A 19,132-nucleotide genomic window follows, 5' to 3' on the forward strand; every position below is an offset into this window, starting at 1 on the left:
GGAGCACAATCTTCTTTTTCTGAAGTTATGAATAAATTTCTAAAACTTTCTGAGTTTGGCAATGGTTTATTTCTTCCTCACTACATGGTCAGGCCTTTGGGAGAGCTGAATTCACATCTGGAAGGTTAGATTCCAATTTCTAGGATTGTCATGACAGTTGAATTTTGTGCAATCACATATTCCTCTCCAATCCTGCACTCGCTGATAGCAAAGTGGGTTAGATGAGCTCATGTTATAAGATGGCATGTGTCATAAAATGTAAGTTATAGTAAGTCCCCTTATTCGGTGGTTTTACTTTCCACAACTTTAGTTACCCTTCCTCTACCGTGGTCTGAAAATAGTGAATCAAAGATTGCAGAAATAAACAATAGTAAGTTTTAAATTGTGTATATTGGATGGAATGATGAAATCTATTGCTGTTCTGTGCTGTTTCACTGGGGACATGGTGTGCATTTCCCACTGTATACACTATGCACTCATTAGTCAGCTAGCTGCCAGCTGTGATGGCGGCATCACAGTCACACTATTATTGCTTAGTATTCCCACATTTTAAGAGTGGCTGTGTTGGCTACTGGGCTATGCCAGAGAGAACGTATACAGTGCTGGCTGCCTGTGAATGCCAAAGTGCACGTATAATATGATATTCTGTGAGAGTGACCACATTCAAATAGTCTCTTTTTAAAAAAGATTTATTTATTTTTATTGCAAAGTCAGATACATAGAGAGGAGGAGAGACAGAGAGGAAGATCTTCTGTCTGATGATTCACTGCCCAAGTGACTGCAATGGCTAGAGCTGTGCCGATCTGAAGCCAGGAGCCAGGAGCTTCCTCCAGGTCTCCCACGTGGGTGCAGGATCCCCAGGCCTTGGGCCATCCTTGGCTGCCTTCCCAGGACACAAGCAGGGAGCTGGATTAGAACAGGTGCCCATATGGGATCCCAGTGCATTCAAGGTGAGGACCTTAGCTGCTAGGCCACCGCGCTGCGCCCTCAAATAGTCTGTTTCAGTATGTTGTAATTCTTCCATTTTCTTACTTATTATTAGTTACTGTTATTAATCTCTTGCTGTGCCTAATTTATCAATGTATCAAAGATATGTACAGAGAGGTCAATCAATTTGGTGCTTTTTCTGCAGACATCCACTGGGAGTCTTAGAACGTACCCCCATGGGCAAGACAACTGTACACCTGTGTGTGTGTGTGTGTGTGCGCGCGCACGCCAGATTAAAGTTTGTCAGTGAGAAGGTTTTTGAACCCCTTTCTTTGATCCTGATGAAGGCTATACTCTCCCAGGAATACATCTTGGTGACCTCCCTGGCCCTCTGTGCCCACATTTGGGAGCCCCTGTCCTTGAAGTTTTCTGCCACCGATCTACTTGAGTACACACATGCAGCTATTGGTTGAGAGGGTCTCTCTTGCTCCCAGTAATTCTTAGACTTGTTCTCAGGCCACAGTGGAGGCTTCCAGCAGCCCTGGTCACTACACTCACTTAAGCTGGGCCAGTCCAGTTCTCTGAAGAAAGACAAGTTGGGTGCTAAGAGGGTGACACCCCAGGGGTGGGGTCCACCCTGAAGACCTATTTCCTGGGACAGGGAAGGGCACCCCAGGTCTCTGTGGAAGAATCCTCTTCTCTCCCACTAGCTACCATTGGTATCTGTGACTAGCACCAAGGAACCTTAGTACAAGTGAAGTCTCTATACATAATTAGTTTTTTTCTATAATTCATATCCTCTTGAGGGAGCACTGACTTCAAAAAAAAAGTTTCGGGCCTAGCATGATGGTTCAGTGGCTAAATCCTTGCCTTGCAAGCTCCAGGATCCCATACAGGCACTGGTTCCTGTCCTGGCTACTTCACTTTCCATCCAGCTCCCTGCTTGTGGTCTGGAAAAGCAGCAGAGGACAGCTCAAAGCTTTGGGAACTTGTACTCACATGGAAGACATGAAAGAACTTCCTGGCTCCTGGCTTTGAATCAGCTCAGTTGTGTCCACTTGGGGAGTGAACCAGTGGGTGGAAGATCTTTCTCTCTGTCTCCTCTTCTCTCTGTAAATTTGTCTTTAAACAAAACAGTTGTAAGATGAAGATATGCTACACACAATCTTCATGCAGTTGAATTACTTTCAGAATTTTCCCAAATATCCTTTACTTCATTTTAATTTAAATGATACTCTCTGAACCCCTGCACCTTGCTCTTGGTGACATAAAGGCCCTGGGCTGTCAATTGGCAGGCACACATGCACCAGCAAAGGTGTGCTCGCTGCTCAGTAGCACGTGGGACAGAACCAGAAGTTCATGTGATGATCATCTATTGGTGAATAGAACCATTGATGCCTACCTCTGGCAAGCTGGGGTGGCCTGGACCTCGAAGGAGCCCCAACATGGAAGGGTAGAGCAAAGAGACCCGGAGAGCCCTAGCCCACTGGGATGGAGTTCAGGCAACTTATCTGTGTGCATCTATTATAATTCACATTATAATATGAAAAGGAAGCAAAGCACAAGAGTGTCTATGCAACATGGAAGATACAGACAGCACACATCTTTAGAGGACCCTTCAAGAAAGATTTCTACTGGGGCCCGGCGGCATGGCCTAGTGGCTAAAGTCCTCGCCTTGAACACCCCGGGATCCCATATGGGCGCCAGTTCTAATCCCGGCAGCTCCACTTCCCATCCAGCTCCCTGCTTGTGGCCTGGGAAAGCAGTCGAGGATGGCCCAAGGCTTTGGGACCCTGCACCCACATGGGAGACCTGGAAGAGGTTCCTGGTTCCTGGCATCGGATCGGCACGCACCGGCCCGTTGCGGCTCACTTGGGGAGTGAAACATCGGATGGAAGATCTTCCTCTCTGTCTCTCCTCTTCTCTGTGTATCCGGCTTTCCAATAATAATAAAAAAATCTTTTTTTTAAAAAAAGAAAGATTTCTACTGAACACTGTTTAGAAAATCAGAATTGTGGCGCTGACATAACACAGCAGGTTAAGACAACATTGTGATGGCAGCACCTCATACTGGAGTACCACTGGAGTCTTGGCTGCTCCCACTGATCCAGATCCCCGTTAAAGTGCCAGGGAAGGCAACAGAAAGTGGCTCTAGTGCTAAGGTCCCTGCCACTCACGTGAAAGACCCAGATGAAGTTCCTGGCTCCTGGTTTCAGCCTGGCCCAACCCTAGTTCTTACACCTATGTGGGGGGTGAACCAGTGGGTAGAAGATCAATCTCTCGCTGATGCTCTAACTTCAAATAAATAAGTTTTTAAGAAACCACTTAAAAATCATAATGGGGCAGGGCTGGCACTGTAGCCTAGTGAATAAAGTCACAGCCTGCAAGAGATTATTCGTTCTAAACCTCTTGTGCCCTTGGAGGCTGCATAGTGGACTCAGAAAGGACCTACTGCATCTCGCCTCTCTGGACTCACACCCCATTGAGTAACAGCTCCAGTTTCCATAGACCCTATAGGACCAGAATGGGGTTCAGTCTTAGCACTAGAGCTGCAATGTTGTGAGCCATAGCACCAGCTGGATTCTCCTAGCAGGACCTGAAGAAAGGCCTATGTATCATAGTCCTCGGGCCACAGACATGAGTGCCACAATCCCTGGCCTTGCTCTGGCTTGGCGGTAGCAGGGCAAGCGGCAGCCAGCCTCGTCTCCCCCCAGCACCAAGAACGAGGCCCTGGCTGTCACGTTTTCCAGGGACACTGACACCAAACTCCCTGTGATACACACCCAAGGAAACCAGTAGTCATCTCAAAACTACACTGCTGTTCTCGCAGAGTGCAGCAGCCTAGAGCACTATGTCACTCCTAAACAGAGCTGACATTAAGACAAGAGAAATGAGTCAGAAACTACACTCTAGGGCCACCTAGACCCAAAGCAACAAGCCAAGTGACACTCTACATTCCAGCTACATCGACTCTTTCCCAAAAAACCTACTCCGTAAAGAAGAGGGGACAATTACACCAGATGCACAGACATCATCAGAGGGACACAGAAGACACGAAGGAGCAAGGTAGCCTGATGCCACACAACAATGCTACAGACTTAAATCCTAAAATGAAGGAAATATATGAAATGACATATATCATCAAGTTAAAGCAATGATTGTAACGGGGCAAGCGCAATAGCCTAGTGGCTAAATCCTTGTCTTGCATGCACCGGGATCCCATATGGGTGACAGTTCGTATCCTGGCTGCTTCCCTTCCCATCTGGCTTCCTGCTTGTGGCCTGGGAAAGCAGTAGAGGATGACCCAAAGCCTGGGGACCCTGCACCTGCATGGGAGACCCAGAAGCAGCTCCTGGTTCCTGGCTTGGGAGCCCTGTAACCATGTGAGAGACCCACAAGTAGCTCCTGACTCCGAATCGGCTCAATTCCAGCCATTGTGGCTACTTGCGGAGAAATCCAGCAAACGGAAGATCTTTCTCTCTGAATCACCTTCTCTCTGTATATCTGCCTTTCTAATAATAAAAATAATGGTAGTATGGAAATTCAGTGTAATGCGAAAGACTACAGACAGAGTAAAATGAGGAAATCAATTAGTGTGTGGATGAAATATTACTACGGAGATAGAACTCATTAAGAAGAGGCAAAGAGAAATTTTTGAAATGAAATCTTCCATCAGAGAAATAAAAAATACCACTGAGAGTTTTAATAGCAGAATAGACAAGTGGAGGAAGAAATTTCTGACCTCCGGGATAAGAATAACCCAATCAGACAACACTAAAGAAAAAGTATGAAGACACTCTATGCACAATAGAGAACATTATTAAATGACCAAATGTTTGTATTGTAAGTATAACTGAAGGAGAAGAGGAAGCTATTGAGAACCTGCTAAGCAAAAGGATGATTGAAAATTTCTCAGGCTTTGAAGGAGAAATGGACATTCATGACAAGAACCCTAAGCCAATTCAGTAAAAAACCAGTTATAAGTATCTTCCCTAGAGGCCCATGCAGTGGCACAGCAGGCCAATCCTCCACCCTGCAGCATTGGCATTTCATATGGGCTGTGCCTCACTTCTGATCCAGAGCTGTGCCCATCAGAAGCCAGGAGCTTCTACCATGTCTTCTACTTTGATACAGGACATGGGATGCCGGGTATGCCAAAAGGTTTCTAACTCATGGCACCCAAAGTCTTCCCAGCATTAGATTCTTGAGAGTTATCGTTAGGGTAGGTTGTGCATGGCCGCAAGCCACCCTGCACCAATCACCAAGCAGTTAAGCAACTACTATGACCGTCGTTGAGCCTGCAGATTCACTGCTGATGTTTCAATTCCTCCTGTTGATTGGACTGGAAGCTCCTGGGCCCTGCAAGCCGGTGCAGCAAGCAGTACTACAGAATACCCCAAGGGGGGCAGTACAGGATCAGGGAAAAGAGGCCAGACTCGCAGCGACTGAACCTTTCAGGTCGTGTTTCCTGGAAGCTCAGCCAGAAGCAGCGAGGAGTTGTGGTCCTCGGGGGTAGTTTTAAGACGATGCTGAAGCAGAGACAAGTTGGAACTCAGGGATGCGCTTGCTCAGCCTGGGCAGCATCTTGAGCAGGCGGTCGAGAGCTGTGCTGTTCCACACAGTGACCTCCAGCCACGGCGCCACTGAGCACTTGAAATGGGGCTCATCTAAATTTGGAAGTGCCGCGTCAACTACACACTGTATCTTACTTAGTATAGACAAAAAGATCACTTTTGTAGTGATCATGTGTTGAAATGATACTACTTGATTCAGTAAAATGTAGGAGCTAAGTTCACTTTGTTTTTAGCTATTCAAAATTTCATAAGTGTGTGTGTATGTGGTTCCCATTATATTTCCTTTGCTTTTTAAAAATCTTATTGCTTTTATTTGTGTGAAAGCTGGAGAGGTACAGATATCTATCCCGATATCATCAGGGCTGGGCCAGGAAGCCAGGAGCCAAGAACCCGATCTGACTCTCCCATGTGGGAGACAGGAACCCACGTAGTTGACCCATCATCTATTGCTTCCATGTCAGGGTGTGTACCAGCAGGGACCTGGATTGGAAGTGGAGCCAGTGCTTGAACCCAAGCACTTCAACACGGCAGAGGCCTGCTCCCATCAACAGTGACACCAGAAAAAAAAAAAAAGAAGATAAAAAGGCTCTATTTGATGCGATTTAACTGGCTATTTATTTGGAATGAAAACGTAGTCTGAAATAATAGTATTGAGTTGGTTATTGTGTCCCAATATTTTAATCCTGGTTCTGCAGGAGAACTTTCTCCAGGGCAAACCATGACAATGGGAGATGGTCCCTCTCCCCTGGATTCCTGAGCGATGATTTTCCTACCTGTGATGAACTCTCTCCGCTATCTGTCTTAACTGAGATTAGAGGAACAACCCTGGTGCCACGTGTGAAGAAATCATCGTACTGGAGTGTTCTCAAACTTGGCTGTACGTTATAATCACCTGGGAAGCTATTACAAACCCCAGCTGCCCAGACCACACCAGACCCACGAACCCCTCACCGTTGGCAACCAAGCTACAAATCCTCTGTGGGTTCTGCAAACCACCTGGCTTCAAATTCTGATCCAGCCGCTTCGAGCCCTGCACGCTCAGATGTTGAAGCATCTTTGAACTCTATCCTGTAGGATTATCATGAGGCTTACATGAGATCATTGAAGTAAGCCAACTGGAAGGGAGCAGGCTGGGATGCGTGCGCTCCGGAGCAAGCATCACTGATCACCTGCTTTCTGAAGTCACATCTGGAAGATGTTCCCCCATCCGACACTCATTCAGCGAGTGGGGCTGAGCCTTCAATACTGCAAAGGCCTATTCTCACACACTAGGAGGTGTGTACACCTGTCCCCCTGCCTCCTCAGCGCTGGACATCTTCTCTGTGTGTGTGTCCCCATTCAGGCTGTAAAGGATCGTCAGCTGAAAGAAGCTCAGCTAACAAGAGACTGCACACTTGGACTCAGCCAAGCCAGCCTTAGCACCCGATACCCAATATCTAGCGCTGCAGGCTGCAACCCCTGGTGCTGGTCCTTGCTCTGCCACTTACAGACCGCGCTGCAGAGAGCAACCTGCTGTCTTCGGCTGTGCGCGCACCCCTCAGCGGAGAACAGAGAGCTCTCCCCCCAGACCGCTCAGCACCTCGCCTAGGGACCTGTTCAAAGCCTGCAAGCCAGCGAGGGCCTCAGGAAACAGTAACAAGAGCGCCCACCAGGGGCAGCTGGGGCAGCAGGCCGCGGCCAGGGCCCCCGCCGTCGCGCTTGACGTCAGCACGGAGGCCCCGCCCCGTGGCCTTGGCAGTGACCGTGACTGTGGGCGGCGCGAGGGCAGCGTCCTTGGCGCGGCCGGGGAGCGTAACCAGCCGCGCCATGGGGGCCGAGGCCTCGGAGGGCCGGCCGGCGCTGCGGGAGCTGGTGCGCGAGGCCGAGATCAGCCTGCTCGAATGCAAGGTGTGCTTCGAGAGGTTCGGTCACCGTCAGCAGCGGCGGCCGCGCAACCTGCCCTGCGGCCATGTGGTCTGCCTGGCCTGCGTGGCCGCCCTGGCGCACCCGAGGACGCTGGCTCTCGAGTGTCCCTTCTGCCGGCGAGCCTGCCGCGGCTGCGACACCAGCGACTGTCTGCCAGTGCTGCACCTGCTGGAGCTGCTGGGCTCCGCGCTGCGCCCGTCGTCCGCCGCCCCGCGCGCCGCCGCCGCCGCAGCCTGCGCGCCCGGGGCCCTCACCTGCCTGCACTCCTTCGGCGGCTGGGGCACGCTGGTCAACCCCACGGGGCTGGCGCTGTGCCCCAAGACTGGGCGGGTGGTGGTGGTGCATGACGGCAAGAGGCGGGTCAAGGTCTTTGACAGCGGGGGAGGGTGCGCCCACCAGTTTGGGGAGAAGGGCGACGCTGCACAAGACGTCAGGTATCCTCTGGATGTCGCCGTCACCAACGACTGCCACGTGGTTATCACCGACGCCGGCGACCGCTCCGTCAAGGTGTTCGACTTTTTCGGCCAGGTCAAGCTCGTGGTCGGAGGCGGCCGCTTCTCATTGCCCTGGGGGGTGGAGATCACCCCTCAGAACGGGGTGGTTGTGACCGACGCCGAGGCAGGGGCGCTGCACCTCCTGAAGGTGGACTTCGCCGAAGGCGTCCTCCGGGGCACGCAGAAGCTGCAGGCGGCTCTCTGCAGCCCCCGCGGGGTGGCCGTGTCCTGGCTCACCGGGGCCATCGCGGTGCTGGAGCATCCTGCTGGCGGCAGGACCAGGGTGAAAGTGTTCGGCTCCAGGATGCAGCTCCTCGGCCAGGTGGACACCTTCGGGTTGAGCCTCTTCTTCCCCTCGCAAGTAACGGCTTCGGCCGTCACCTTCGATCACCAGGGGAATGTGATCGTGGCTGAGACCTCTGGGGCCGCCATCCTATGCCTGGGAAAGCCTGAGGAGTTCCCGGTGGTGAAACCCATGGTCACTCAGGGGCTTTGCCGTCCTGTGGCCCTGGCCTTCACCAAAGAGAATTCTCTTCTTGTGCTGGACGCAGCATCCCATTCTGTGAAGGTCTACAAGGTTGACTGGGGGTGACAGGGCTTGGGTTCTGCAGCTGACGCTGGGGAGTGCCCGAACCCTGGACCAGTCACCTCGTCCTCGTCTGTGCAGGCAAGGCAGATCGCACCTTCTTGGCAGGCTCAGAAACGCTGGGACTGTTATTTAGCAATAATCAAATCTACCATTTATGGAATGCATACTCTCTAGGCTGAGAAATATGAATGTGTGTGACCGTTTAACCCGTAACACCCGACGAGGTGATGGCTCAAACTAACCCCATCTCTGAGTTGAGAAAACTGGCATCCAGAGAGTTGAAGCAACTCCTGAGGGTCACGGCGACTTAGGTCACAGTCAGAATTGATCCTCAATCTTAACTTTGACGTCCATTTCTCTTAAATAATAGGTATGGAGGAGAAACAAAGAATGCGAGTAGACACTGCTGCTAGCTGTACTCTCTTCCCAAGTAGCTATTTTAGTTAGCGGCACAAAGAAAGGAGACTTTATAGAGAATTCAGAGTTCATTGGTTCAACTTGGCTGTCAATTTGTAATCCCTCTGTATTTGAATTGCTTGCTAAAAGGTGAGCTTGTTGTTTTTCCCCTTAAGATTTATTTATTTGATTAGAAAGGCAGATTCACAGAGAGAAGGAGGGACAGAAAGGTCCATTGGTTCACTCCTCAAGTGACTGCAATGGCCAGAGCTGAGCTGATCTGAAACCAGGAGCCAGGAGCTTCTTCTGGGTTCCCACATGGGTGCAGAGGCCTAAGGACTTGGACCATCCTCTGCTGTTTTCCCAGGCCACAAGCAGGGAGCTGGATGGGAAGTGGAGTAGCCGGGACACAAACCCATACTCATAATGGATACCTGTGCTTGCAGGTGGAGAATTAAGCAATCGAACCGTCACACTGGCCTTGTAAGGTTTTTTTTTTTTTTTTTTTTTTTTTTTTTTTTTTTTTTTTTTAGCGCCTATATATTCCCTGTAGGCACTCAGGAAATACTTCATAGTTATGAAGTTGAAAAAGGCTTGGCTTGTGTTGGTGGAGGGAGCAGCTGAGGGTGGGCTGACATCAGCTGCCTCCTTCACCACGGTAAGTTCATGGAAGAAGCCGTTTATGTTTGCCATTTTCTAGTCGGTGGGAAATCACACCACATTGCGATGGTTTTTTTTCTTTCTGCAATTTAAATTCATTCTCTGTGTTGTAAATACTGTGTGCTCAATAAACATTTCCACTAATCCTTTTAGGCGCTGGCAAACACTTAAATACTCCTTCAGTTGAAGTGTAGCCCTGACAGAGGCAATGCCAGCTTCATGTTGTAACAGAGCCATTGAATGGGAAACTGCAGGCGAAGTGGCTGGTTCTTTGTAAGGCGTATGATTTTAGCTAGTGCGAACATCTTAGCATGGATGACTATTGTAATAGTACCAAAGAACTGGCACCTCAACTGCAGTGGCAGCAGTATTTGCTCAGGGAGGAAATGATTGCTTGTGAATGGTGGAAGCTTGCTCTAGGTAAAAACTGGTGATTTGTCAGCAACACCATATTCTCTTACTCAAAGAATTTTAATAGATAACTATGTTGGAGACAGGCTCCTAGTTATGAATAACACGCTCCAAAACACAGAACGTGGCTCCCCTACCAGTTCCCCAAAGCTCATTTTACCTTCCAACACTGTTCCCATCACATAACTGTTAAGATGTCAGGTTCTTTGGGCCACCATTGGTGAATGTATTCCAAATAGGAATTTCAGGGGCAGATCCCTTCACACACATGCCCCTTTGAAGTTATGCTAGATCGATGGCATCACACATAGTCTGAGTGCAACAGCTGGGGAGATAAGATCAGATTTGACAGGTAACCGAGAATTGCTCTTACAACATTGTCCTTAGGTACTCTGGTATCCCAGTGTCTTGGGGGTTAGTTGAGCCAGATCATCATGAGATTTCCTCCTTGTGATTACCAATGACAATATTTTTGGCTAGGTAGTTGGTCTCCCAAACCCATGGGTGGTTTCCACATCCATGGATTCAACCAATCCACATAAAAAATAAATGGGAAAAAAAAGTCCTGGGTCTATACAGACTTGCTGGTGTTTTTTAGGTTTTGTTTTGTTTTGGTCACCATTCCCTAAAGAATACAGTGTAACAATTGCTTTGGAGAACATTTACTTCATATCAGGTTTTACAAGTAATCCAGATTATTGGAGTGTTTGGGAGGGCGTGTGTGGGTTTTATGCAAATGTTGCCCCATGTTATACAAGGGACTGGAGCAAACTGTGGATTTTTATACCCATGGCAGTGTTGGGAGTTGGGGGGCCAGCACCAATCCTTTGCGAACGCCAGGGAATGACTGTGCCTACATCATGTCCAGAGAGCGCTCACAGCAGAGTGAAAGCAAATGCAACGTAGTTGGATGCAAGTGAGGCAGGGGGTGCTCGTTGCTGGGTGGATTACCCAACTAGTGGGATTGAGAGTGAATCTGGGAGATGACCTGGGAGTGTATCAGAGTCATGATGGTGAGCTCCCTTGCTAACTGTTGTATCTCCCTGCTACATTAGCAGGCTTGGGAGGAAGGTGAGGGGTATATTTCACATGAAGTTCCCACAGCAGCTCTTCCCAGGAAGGCTGTTTGTGATGCAGAAGTTGAATGTCCCTGGGCATGACACAAATTTATTATTTTTGCAATCCAAGAATACACACACAAACTAAGGGGAGTAGTTTTCACATTTGTAAGACAGGTATAAAATTCTGGACTGTTTTTTTAACAGACGAGATGGGGCGCGTTCAGGGTGGTATGGCCGTAGACCTGGACTGTTTTTTAGAGCAAGCCGACATCCAGGTTATTGAAGAAATTGCAGAGTTCTGAGCTAAGCAGGAATAAATCACTCCAGTAAGAAGTCAAAGGTTCCAAGGTAATGGAGAAGAGTTGGAATGACTCTCAGAGACTGAGCCAAAAGAATGTGGCCGGGAGCAGGGAGAGAAATGGCTCTAGCAGCATGTGCCACCTGGTGAGTTATAAAAGCAAACACAGCCTTCTGGCTACTGTCTCAGCAGCTCTCACGTCACCTTCCATCTGTTCCACTCTTGTCCAGTTCCTGATCCCTGGGTTATCACCTGTGTTTCACCTCATTCTACCCTTGGGACTTGCCATCTGGACTTGGCTTTCTCCATTCCATTTTCTTGGCATTTTCTAAAGACTTTGGTTTGGATTCATAACTCTCCCACCTGCCAACTCTAGCTCTGGAGCTCAGGACCCAAACCATCACCAGTGGTGAATGAGTGACTTATCTAGATCCTTCCTGATCCACCTGCTCCACTATGTGGAGCGCAGAGCCCTCAGAAGTAAATTGTGCATCTTTTGAGAAGAAAGCATTATTGCATGTGCCTCAGGAAAAAGAGGAAGAACCAATGATGACAGCAAATTGAACAATCCTTACACCTGCCACAGAGAGAAAGAATATCCACTGGTAGTGAATGTCCCACTGATGGAGGCAGACAAGGGTGGGGTGTCATGGTCTAGTGGGAGATGACTATTTGCTTAAAGAATATGGGAGAAAACAAAGGTTGCCAAAACCCATTACAACCGTTATCCTGGACCAATGTAGTATTTACCGTGCTCCCAGCTGCTTGCAAGGAGAACTGCCCCTTAACCAGCCCTGTCCAGGAGCCCATCCTCTGCAGCCAAACTCAGCTGGTGCATCTCCTCCAGCACCAACTGACTGGTGAAGTGTGTGCCTCTGTCCCATCAGCAGCCACTCCCTCCATCAATGAAGTCCCATTAAGTGTACTAACTGAACCAGGAACCTGGCTGTGAATTGGCATGGGATAAACACATTTTCTTAAAAAAAAAAGGGGGGGTGTTGGGGGTGTCGATGAGATCCAGTTAGGTTCTTGGAACCTTTAAACTGAGTACTAGGGAGCACATCGAGCTGATGGCAGTCTGAAGGATGCTGCAAGCAGGTTTAGTGAGAGAGGCACAGAGCAAGCCAGGCAACAGGCAAGGAGGCTGTGAGGCAGGGAAAACAACCCACTGGAAGAAGTCCAGGTCAGCATCTAGACAAATTGCAGCTTAGAAACTTAGGAGCCTGTCACCATGGGGGGCCAGCTCACGGATCCCTCTTGCTGAGGCTGCTGGAGCTGCCATGTCTTTGCCTTGCCTCTCTGCAGGGTCCAGATGCACTCTGCTTTCTGGCTTTGAAGTCCCAAGAGCTCTCACTCTCTTTCTCTCTCTGATTCCATACAGGTCCCTTTGCTCCTCCACTTAAGATGGCATGCTATCCTGATACACCCCTGAGAAATGAAAGACAACACAACTGGGGGATGCACTGCTTGTACCTGACCACCGACACATCGTGGTTCAGCTACACAGGACACTGCAGAGGATTTGAGACTGTGCTCACTCCCAGTGCCCAGCATTACCAGGATAGATGAGACCACACAGAGCTAGCTCAGGAGAGATCCAGGTTCCACTTTCCAAGTATGGCTCCTGTTGCCTGCACATCATTCTTGTAAACAGTAGGAAGTCAACATTCCTTAAGTCAAACCATCCTGTGTTGGAATCATCTGGATTAAATACTCCCGTGCTTCAGCTAACCAGCGTGATTGTCTGTTTTACCCAACAGGAACTACCCCTCCAAATCTTAGTATGTTTGCTCATCTCTTTGGAGGAAAGTGGACCTTAACATACTGATGTGAATGTCAGGAGCCATTGCTGTGGCATTGCTGGGTTGAGCCACTGCCACGTTCAACACTGACATCCCTTATGGCTGGTGGTTTGAGTCCTGGCTGCTCCAACTTTTAATCCACCTCCCTTCCAATGTGCCTGGGAAAGCAGCAGCAAATGGTCCACATCCTTGGGTCCCTTCCACCTGTGTGGGAGGCCTGGATGTAGTTCTCGGTTCCTAGTTTCAGCCTGGACTAGCTCTGGATGTTGAGACCATTTGAGGAGTGAATTAGCAGATGAAAGATCTGTTTCTCCCTAACTCTGCCTTTCAAATAAATAAATCTTCGTTTTAAAAAATAACACCCTAATTCTGTGGGCACAACACTTTCCCATCAACACACTCCCTAAAAATACTAATGGGGGAAGATCAGGGTACAAATGAAGGTTCACAAACCACAGATCTTTATATTTATGAATTACAAACAAGTCAACAAGCTGTTTGATAAAATGCATTCAATTACCTTGACCTTATTTGTACCTTGACCAAGGCACAAATATCCTTTGGGTTGGGCATTGGTAGAGAGCTGAAGATGTTTTATGGGATGCTCACATCCCATACTGGAATGTCTGGATTCAAATCCTCGCTGCTTCCAATTTCAACTTCCTGTTATCTATTTACAGATAGATCCTTTTACTCAAATCAGCTTTTGTTGCTGCAGCGCTTCAGCTGCAATGCCTCATTGTGTGTCTCTCAAGGGACATCCAGGTGGACCCGAGAGAACACTGTAGTTTTCCAAAATGATCAGTTCTACCATAGGCACAAGGCCATTCTCTTCAGCTACCGCATGCATATGCCCTCACGAGTCCTCCCAAGTTCAAACCACAAGGCTCAGTCCCCATGGGTGCCATATCACTCTAGTTCACACTCATCAAGTATATTCCAATAGCGCCTGTTTTTCTTACGGAAAAGAGTCTTTGGTTACTTGAGAACATAGTTGAACAACCTATAAACACACCTAGCATTTCCACAGTGCTGAGACATTGTTTCAGCCAGCTGCTAACTTAGGCGACCCTCTCAACATCTCTCAAGGGGCAGGGGCACGTTTTCCTAACGGGACTTTTTAGGGGGCAGAGATGGAAGGACTTGCCTAAGACTGCATGACTAAATCCTGGTGTTAGAGGTGGGAGAGGTTGGAACATCTCGCCAGGTGGATTCTACGTGCAGCCACCGTGGGGTACCAATGCTTGAGGGGAAGCAAACAGCTCAACTATCTCTATGGTGTTATTTCTACCACCTTTATTGCTCACTGTACCTTGTTTCAGCCCTGGGTACTGTTTTTTTTTGGAACAAATGTTATCATGCTTCCCAGGTTGTAGAGCTCCAGCTCAAAATGTGAACCAACAGCTTAGCTCATAAAGTCAGCCGACACTGTTGATTTCTGAGTGTCACATGATCTGCCCAATGGACCCTTTTTTGAGGCACCATGTGAGGAGATCCATTTGGGTTCAGGGCAAGAGGTATGACTGGGTCACAAGGAGGACTTAGTAATGGTAGTCAGGCCCTGTTGATTCCCTGAAACTAAATGCTTTTGTTGAAGAAAAATGAGTTGTGTTTGTTTTCAGAAATTAACATACAGGGCTAACACATGCACAATGAGTGAATGTGATGCCAGCATCCCGTATAGGCACCATTTTGTGTGTCCCAGCTGCTCTACTTCTGATCCAGCCCCTTGCTAATGGCCTGGGAAAAGCAACAGAAGATGATCCAAGTGCTTGGGCCCCTGCACTCTCATGGGAGACCAGGAAGAGGTTCCCAGTTCCTGCTTTCAGTCTGGTCCAGTACTGGCCATTGTTGCCCATCTGGGGAGTGAACCAGTGAATGGAAGATACCCTTCTCTGTCTCTTTTTCTCTCTCCCTGTAACTTACTTTATGAATAAATACATAACTCTTAAAAAAAAGTATCAGTGCATGCGTAGTTCATTTACCCATTTTTTGGGGCTCTGACCTGGTGCCGTACTGTTACATAGGGCTCAATTGCCAAGGGGGAAGCAGCCATTCTGTACAAACACTGAGGCCCTAAGCATCCCAAATTCCCTTTGAGGCCTCTTCCCTCTTTTTCTTTGTTTTAAAGATCTATTTATTTATTTTGATTTGAAAGTCAGATTCCTACTGAGAGAAAGAGAGACAAAAAGGGAAAGATTTGCATCTGCTGGAAATGGCCGAAACAGTCCGAGCTCCTCTGAGATGAGCTCAGCTCATTCAAAGCTGGCAGCCAGGAGCTTCTGTGCAGCCTCTCATGTGAGTGCAAGGGCTCAAGGACTTGGGCCGTCCTCTGCTGCTTTCCCAGGCCATAAGCAGAGAGTAGGGTCGGAAGTGGTGCAGCCAGGACATGAATCAGCACTCGTATGGGATGCTCATGCTTGCAGGCAAAGGATTGGTGTGCTACACCACCACACTGGCCCTGCTTCTTCCCTCTCGTATGCTGTTTCCTTTGTAAATCCCCTCCCAGCATAATGTAACACAGGCTCTTGGTGGAACTGGAAAATTATCAATGAACACAAGGTACTTAATTATTTTTTTTAAAGATTTATTCATTTCATTACAGCCAGATATACACAGAGGAGGAGAGACAGAGAGGAAGATCTTCCGTCCGGTGATTCACTCCCCAAGTGAGCCGCAACGGGCCGGTGCGTGCTGATCCGATGCCAGGAACCAGGAACCAGGAACCTCTTCCGGGTCTCCCACGCGGGTGCAGTGTCCCAATGCATCGGGGCGTCCTGGACTGCTTTCCCAGGCCACAAGCAGGGAGCTGGATGGGAAGTGGAGCTGCCGGGATTAGAACCGGTGCCCATATGGGATCCCGGGGCTTTCAAGGCGAGGACTTTAGCCGCTAGGCCATGCCGCCGGGCCGTTTTCAACATTTTGTTGATGCCTAATTTTTAGTGGTTTTACTGTTATATGCTCCATGTGTTTTTCCTCTTTAGGGATTAACTGATATTTTTGAAACTGCACTTTTTTGTCTTCATAAATTTGGAGACGTTTTGGAGCACTATTTATTTAAATATTTCTTCAACACCATTCTTGTTCACTTTTTCTGGATCCACAATCACACATCTACTAGATTTTGATATTGTTCCATGGGTCCCTCAGACTGTTAGTTTATTTTGAATCTGTTCTCTCTTCTTCAAAGTCAATAATCCCTTTTACCCATCCTCAAATTTACTTATGTTTTCCTTGGTTATCTTATCACCGTAATAAGCCCATCCAGTGAATTTGTACTTTAGATGATGCATTCTAATATTGAGAAGTTTAATTTTACCTCTGTATTATTTCTGATTAGCTACTACAATTTTTCATCCTTTTATTTATTATAAGTACATTTTCCTCTATGTGATAGCATCATAAAATTTTCTTGCTTGCTAATACCTAACATTAACTTTGAGACCATCTCAAAGTTAATCCCAATCAATCATTTCGTTCTCTTGAGAATAGACATTTTTCCATTTCCTTTTTTGAAAGATATTTATTTATTTAAAGACAGGATTAAAGGAAGAGAATTTTCCACCTGCTGGTTCACTTCCCAAATGACTGTAATGAACAGAGTGCTAGGCAGGTTCAAAGCCAGGAATTTCTTCTGGGCCTCCCATGTGGGTGCTGGGGCCCATGCACTTGGTTCATGCTCCACTGTTTTCTCAGACGAATTAGCAAGAAGCTGGATCAGAAATAGAACAACTGGAACTCAAACTGGGGCCATTTGGGAGGCTTAAGGATCCAGGTGGCAGCTTTACCTGCTATGCCACAGAGCTGGCCCCCTTTCTGTTTCCTCTGTCTTGAATACTTTGGGATTGTATCCTGGATGTCATGAATGCTATGCGAGTGGGTTAAGCTGATGCTTGATGTGCTCATATTTCAGCTCAAAGTGCCTAGGGTCACATCCACTTGTAATGCAGCTTTCTGTTGATGTACCTGGGAAGGTAGCCAATGACGATCTAAGTGTGTGGGTCCCTGCCACCTACGTAGGACTTGGATGGAATTCCTAGGTCCTGGTTTCAGCCTCACTCAGTCTGGCTATAGCAGACATTTAGGGAGTGAACTAGAACATGGGAGTAGCTCATTACCCATACTCCCTTTCTCTTGGTCCCTCCCTGTCACTCTACCTTTCAAATAAATAAAACTACCATCCCTCTCCCCGCAAAAAAGGTGTGTTCGAGGCACTATTAATCTTGCATGGTGATGGAAAAAAATGACCAGAAAACATGACAAGAAAGGGAAAGTACCCAGAAATACTCAGGACACAATGCAAAGAGGAAGAATATTCAAAATGATCACTAGAGAAAAGACATGTTGGAAGAAACAGATTCTCCCTAAAATTTCATGTAATTAGTGTCATAAGTACTGGTTGCTTCATAAAAAATAAAGTAAAAACATGAGGCCAACAGGTGTTTTAGCCCTGCCTGGCATGGTCTGCCCCAATACCAACTCATGTTCTCCAGTGGTAGTGGTGGTCCAGCAAGGGGACCCAACACAACCTCCCCACCAGGTTCACCCCACTTTCTCCCCAGGTCTCATGTGTGCTGGTTGGGTGCTGCGGTCTAGTCTGGCATGGGCTGCCTCACCTTAGCACTTGCCAGTGGGTTTTGCAGCCTTGCTGGGCCAGGCCTACCCACAATTTCAGCTCATGCCTGTGGGGGCTACAGCCTAGCCCAGTCCAGCTGGCTCCCAATCCCGGCCCTCATGAGAACTGGCTTGTGTTGCAGCCCAACCCGGCTTGACTTGCACTCCATTCTGGTTCCTGGATTCACCAGCAGCTGATATGAACTGGTTCGCCCCCAACCTGTGCCAAATGTATCCCGGTGGGTACCATTACCTGGCCACGTCTGGGCTGCTCCCTATCGTGGTTCTTGTGCTCACCTGCAGGAACTGTGTCCTGCCAGAGGAATTCCTTAGGCTCCTCCATCAGAACCTATCCCATTGCCAGATCTCATGCATACCAGTGGGTCCATGAGCCAGCACTACTTAGTCCACCTCCTGTCCTAGCAGCAACAGTGGCCTTTCATTACTGGATTTCAACCCATTCTGGTTCTTACTGTTGGATGTTCCAATCTAGCCAAGCCTGGTCCATACGCAGACACAGCTCACACATGGCTCAGTAGGGGCAGAGACCTAGCCTAACCTAACCTACGTCTACCCTGATTCTCACAAGCAACAGTGGGTGCTGGAATCTAGGCCAGTCTCGTGCACCACAGACCTTGCCTATACTTTTCCCAAGGGATACTACAGCCATGTCCAAAGCAGATAGCAGCCCCTACTCAGGCCCCTGCGCTCACCAGTGAGAACCACAACCCAGCCAAGGCGTCTGCTTAGCTCCCCAATCAGGCCTGTTCTCAGCCATAGATCTTGTGCATGCCGTTGGTGGCTCTACCCCAGCTTGGCATAGTCCCTCACCTGTCTTGGCCTTTGCCATTAGAAGCTGTAGCCTGGCCTGACCCAGTCTGCCCCCAGTCCCAACTCTCACTGGTGGGTGCTGGAACCTGGCTCTGCTCAGTCTGCTCCCATCCCTGGTTCATGCAAACTGGCAGGTGTGACAGCCTAGCCCATCATGATCTGTGCCTGGTTTCTGCTCTTGCTGGTGAGCTAAGGTTTGCTCGGCCCTGCCTAGTCTACTCCCTTCCAAAACCAACCCACACATTTGCCAACAATTGGAACTACCTTGCCCAGCCTGCCTGACCTCCAGGCCTGGACCACATGTTCAGCAGGGAGAGCCATGACCCACTAGGGGAGTTTCCCAAGTTCCCCCGCTCAGCCTACTCCCAGACCCAGATCCCATGCATATCAGCAGGTGCTATGCCTTTGCCTGGCATAGCCTGCTCCTCCATCTTGGCCTGCCTTGTATGAGCTGGTGAATCTTGTGGCCCAGCCCGCCCCACATCCTATTTAGGATGCATGTGTGGGTGCTGCAGAAGGGCTTGATTTCAAACCTTGCCTCTGTTTCTGATTATGGCTTCCTACTGAGAC

The 19,132-nt window shown here is 48.5% G+C and overlaps 2 protein-coding genes across 3 annotated transcripts in view; one reads left to right on the forward strand and one right to left on the reverse strand.

The window, feature by feature from the left end:
- The window catches only part of KDM1B (lysine demethylase 1B), a 149,261-nt gene that overhangs the window by 80,725 nt on the left and 49,404 nt on the right, over positions 1-19,132 (reverse strand). The gene's annotated exons all lie outside the window — the stretch shown is intronic.
- Positions 7,267-8,591, forward strand: NHLRC1 (NHL repeat containing E3 ubiquitin protein ligase 1). Its single transcript, XM_004593098.2, has one exon. It carries the CDS (start codon positions 7,308-7,310, stop codon positions 8,490-8,492), a length of 1,185 nt encoding a protein of 394 aa, XP_004593155.2. The 5' UTR covers positions 7,267-7,307; the 3' UTR covers positions 8,493-8,591.

This window comes from Ochotona princeps, chromosome 1 (assembly GCF_030435755.1).
Source record: "Ochotona princeps isolate mOchPri1 chromosome 1, mOchPri1.hap1, whole genome shotgun sequence".
Lineage (NCBI taxonomy): Eukaryota > Metazoa > Chordata > Mammalia > Lagomorpha > Ochotonidae > Ochotona > Ochotona princeps.

Bases quoted from the DNA above. Each gene is read 5' to 3' on its own strand.
- NHLRC1 (XM_004593098.2), top strand. From the start codon at position 7,308: ATGGGGGCCGAGGCCTCGGAGGGCCGGCCGGCGCTGCGGGAGCTGGTG.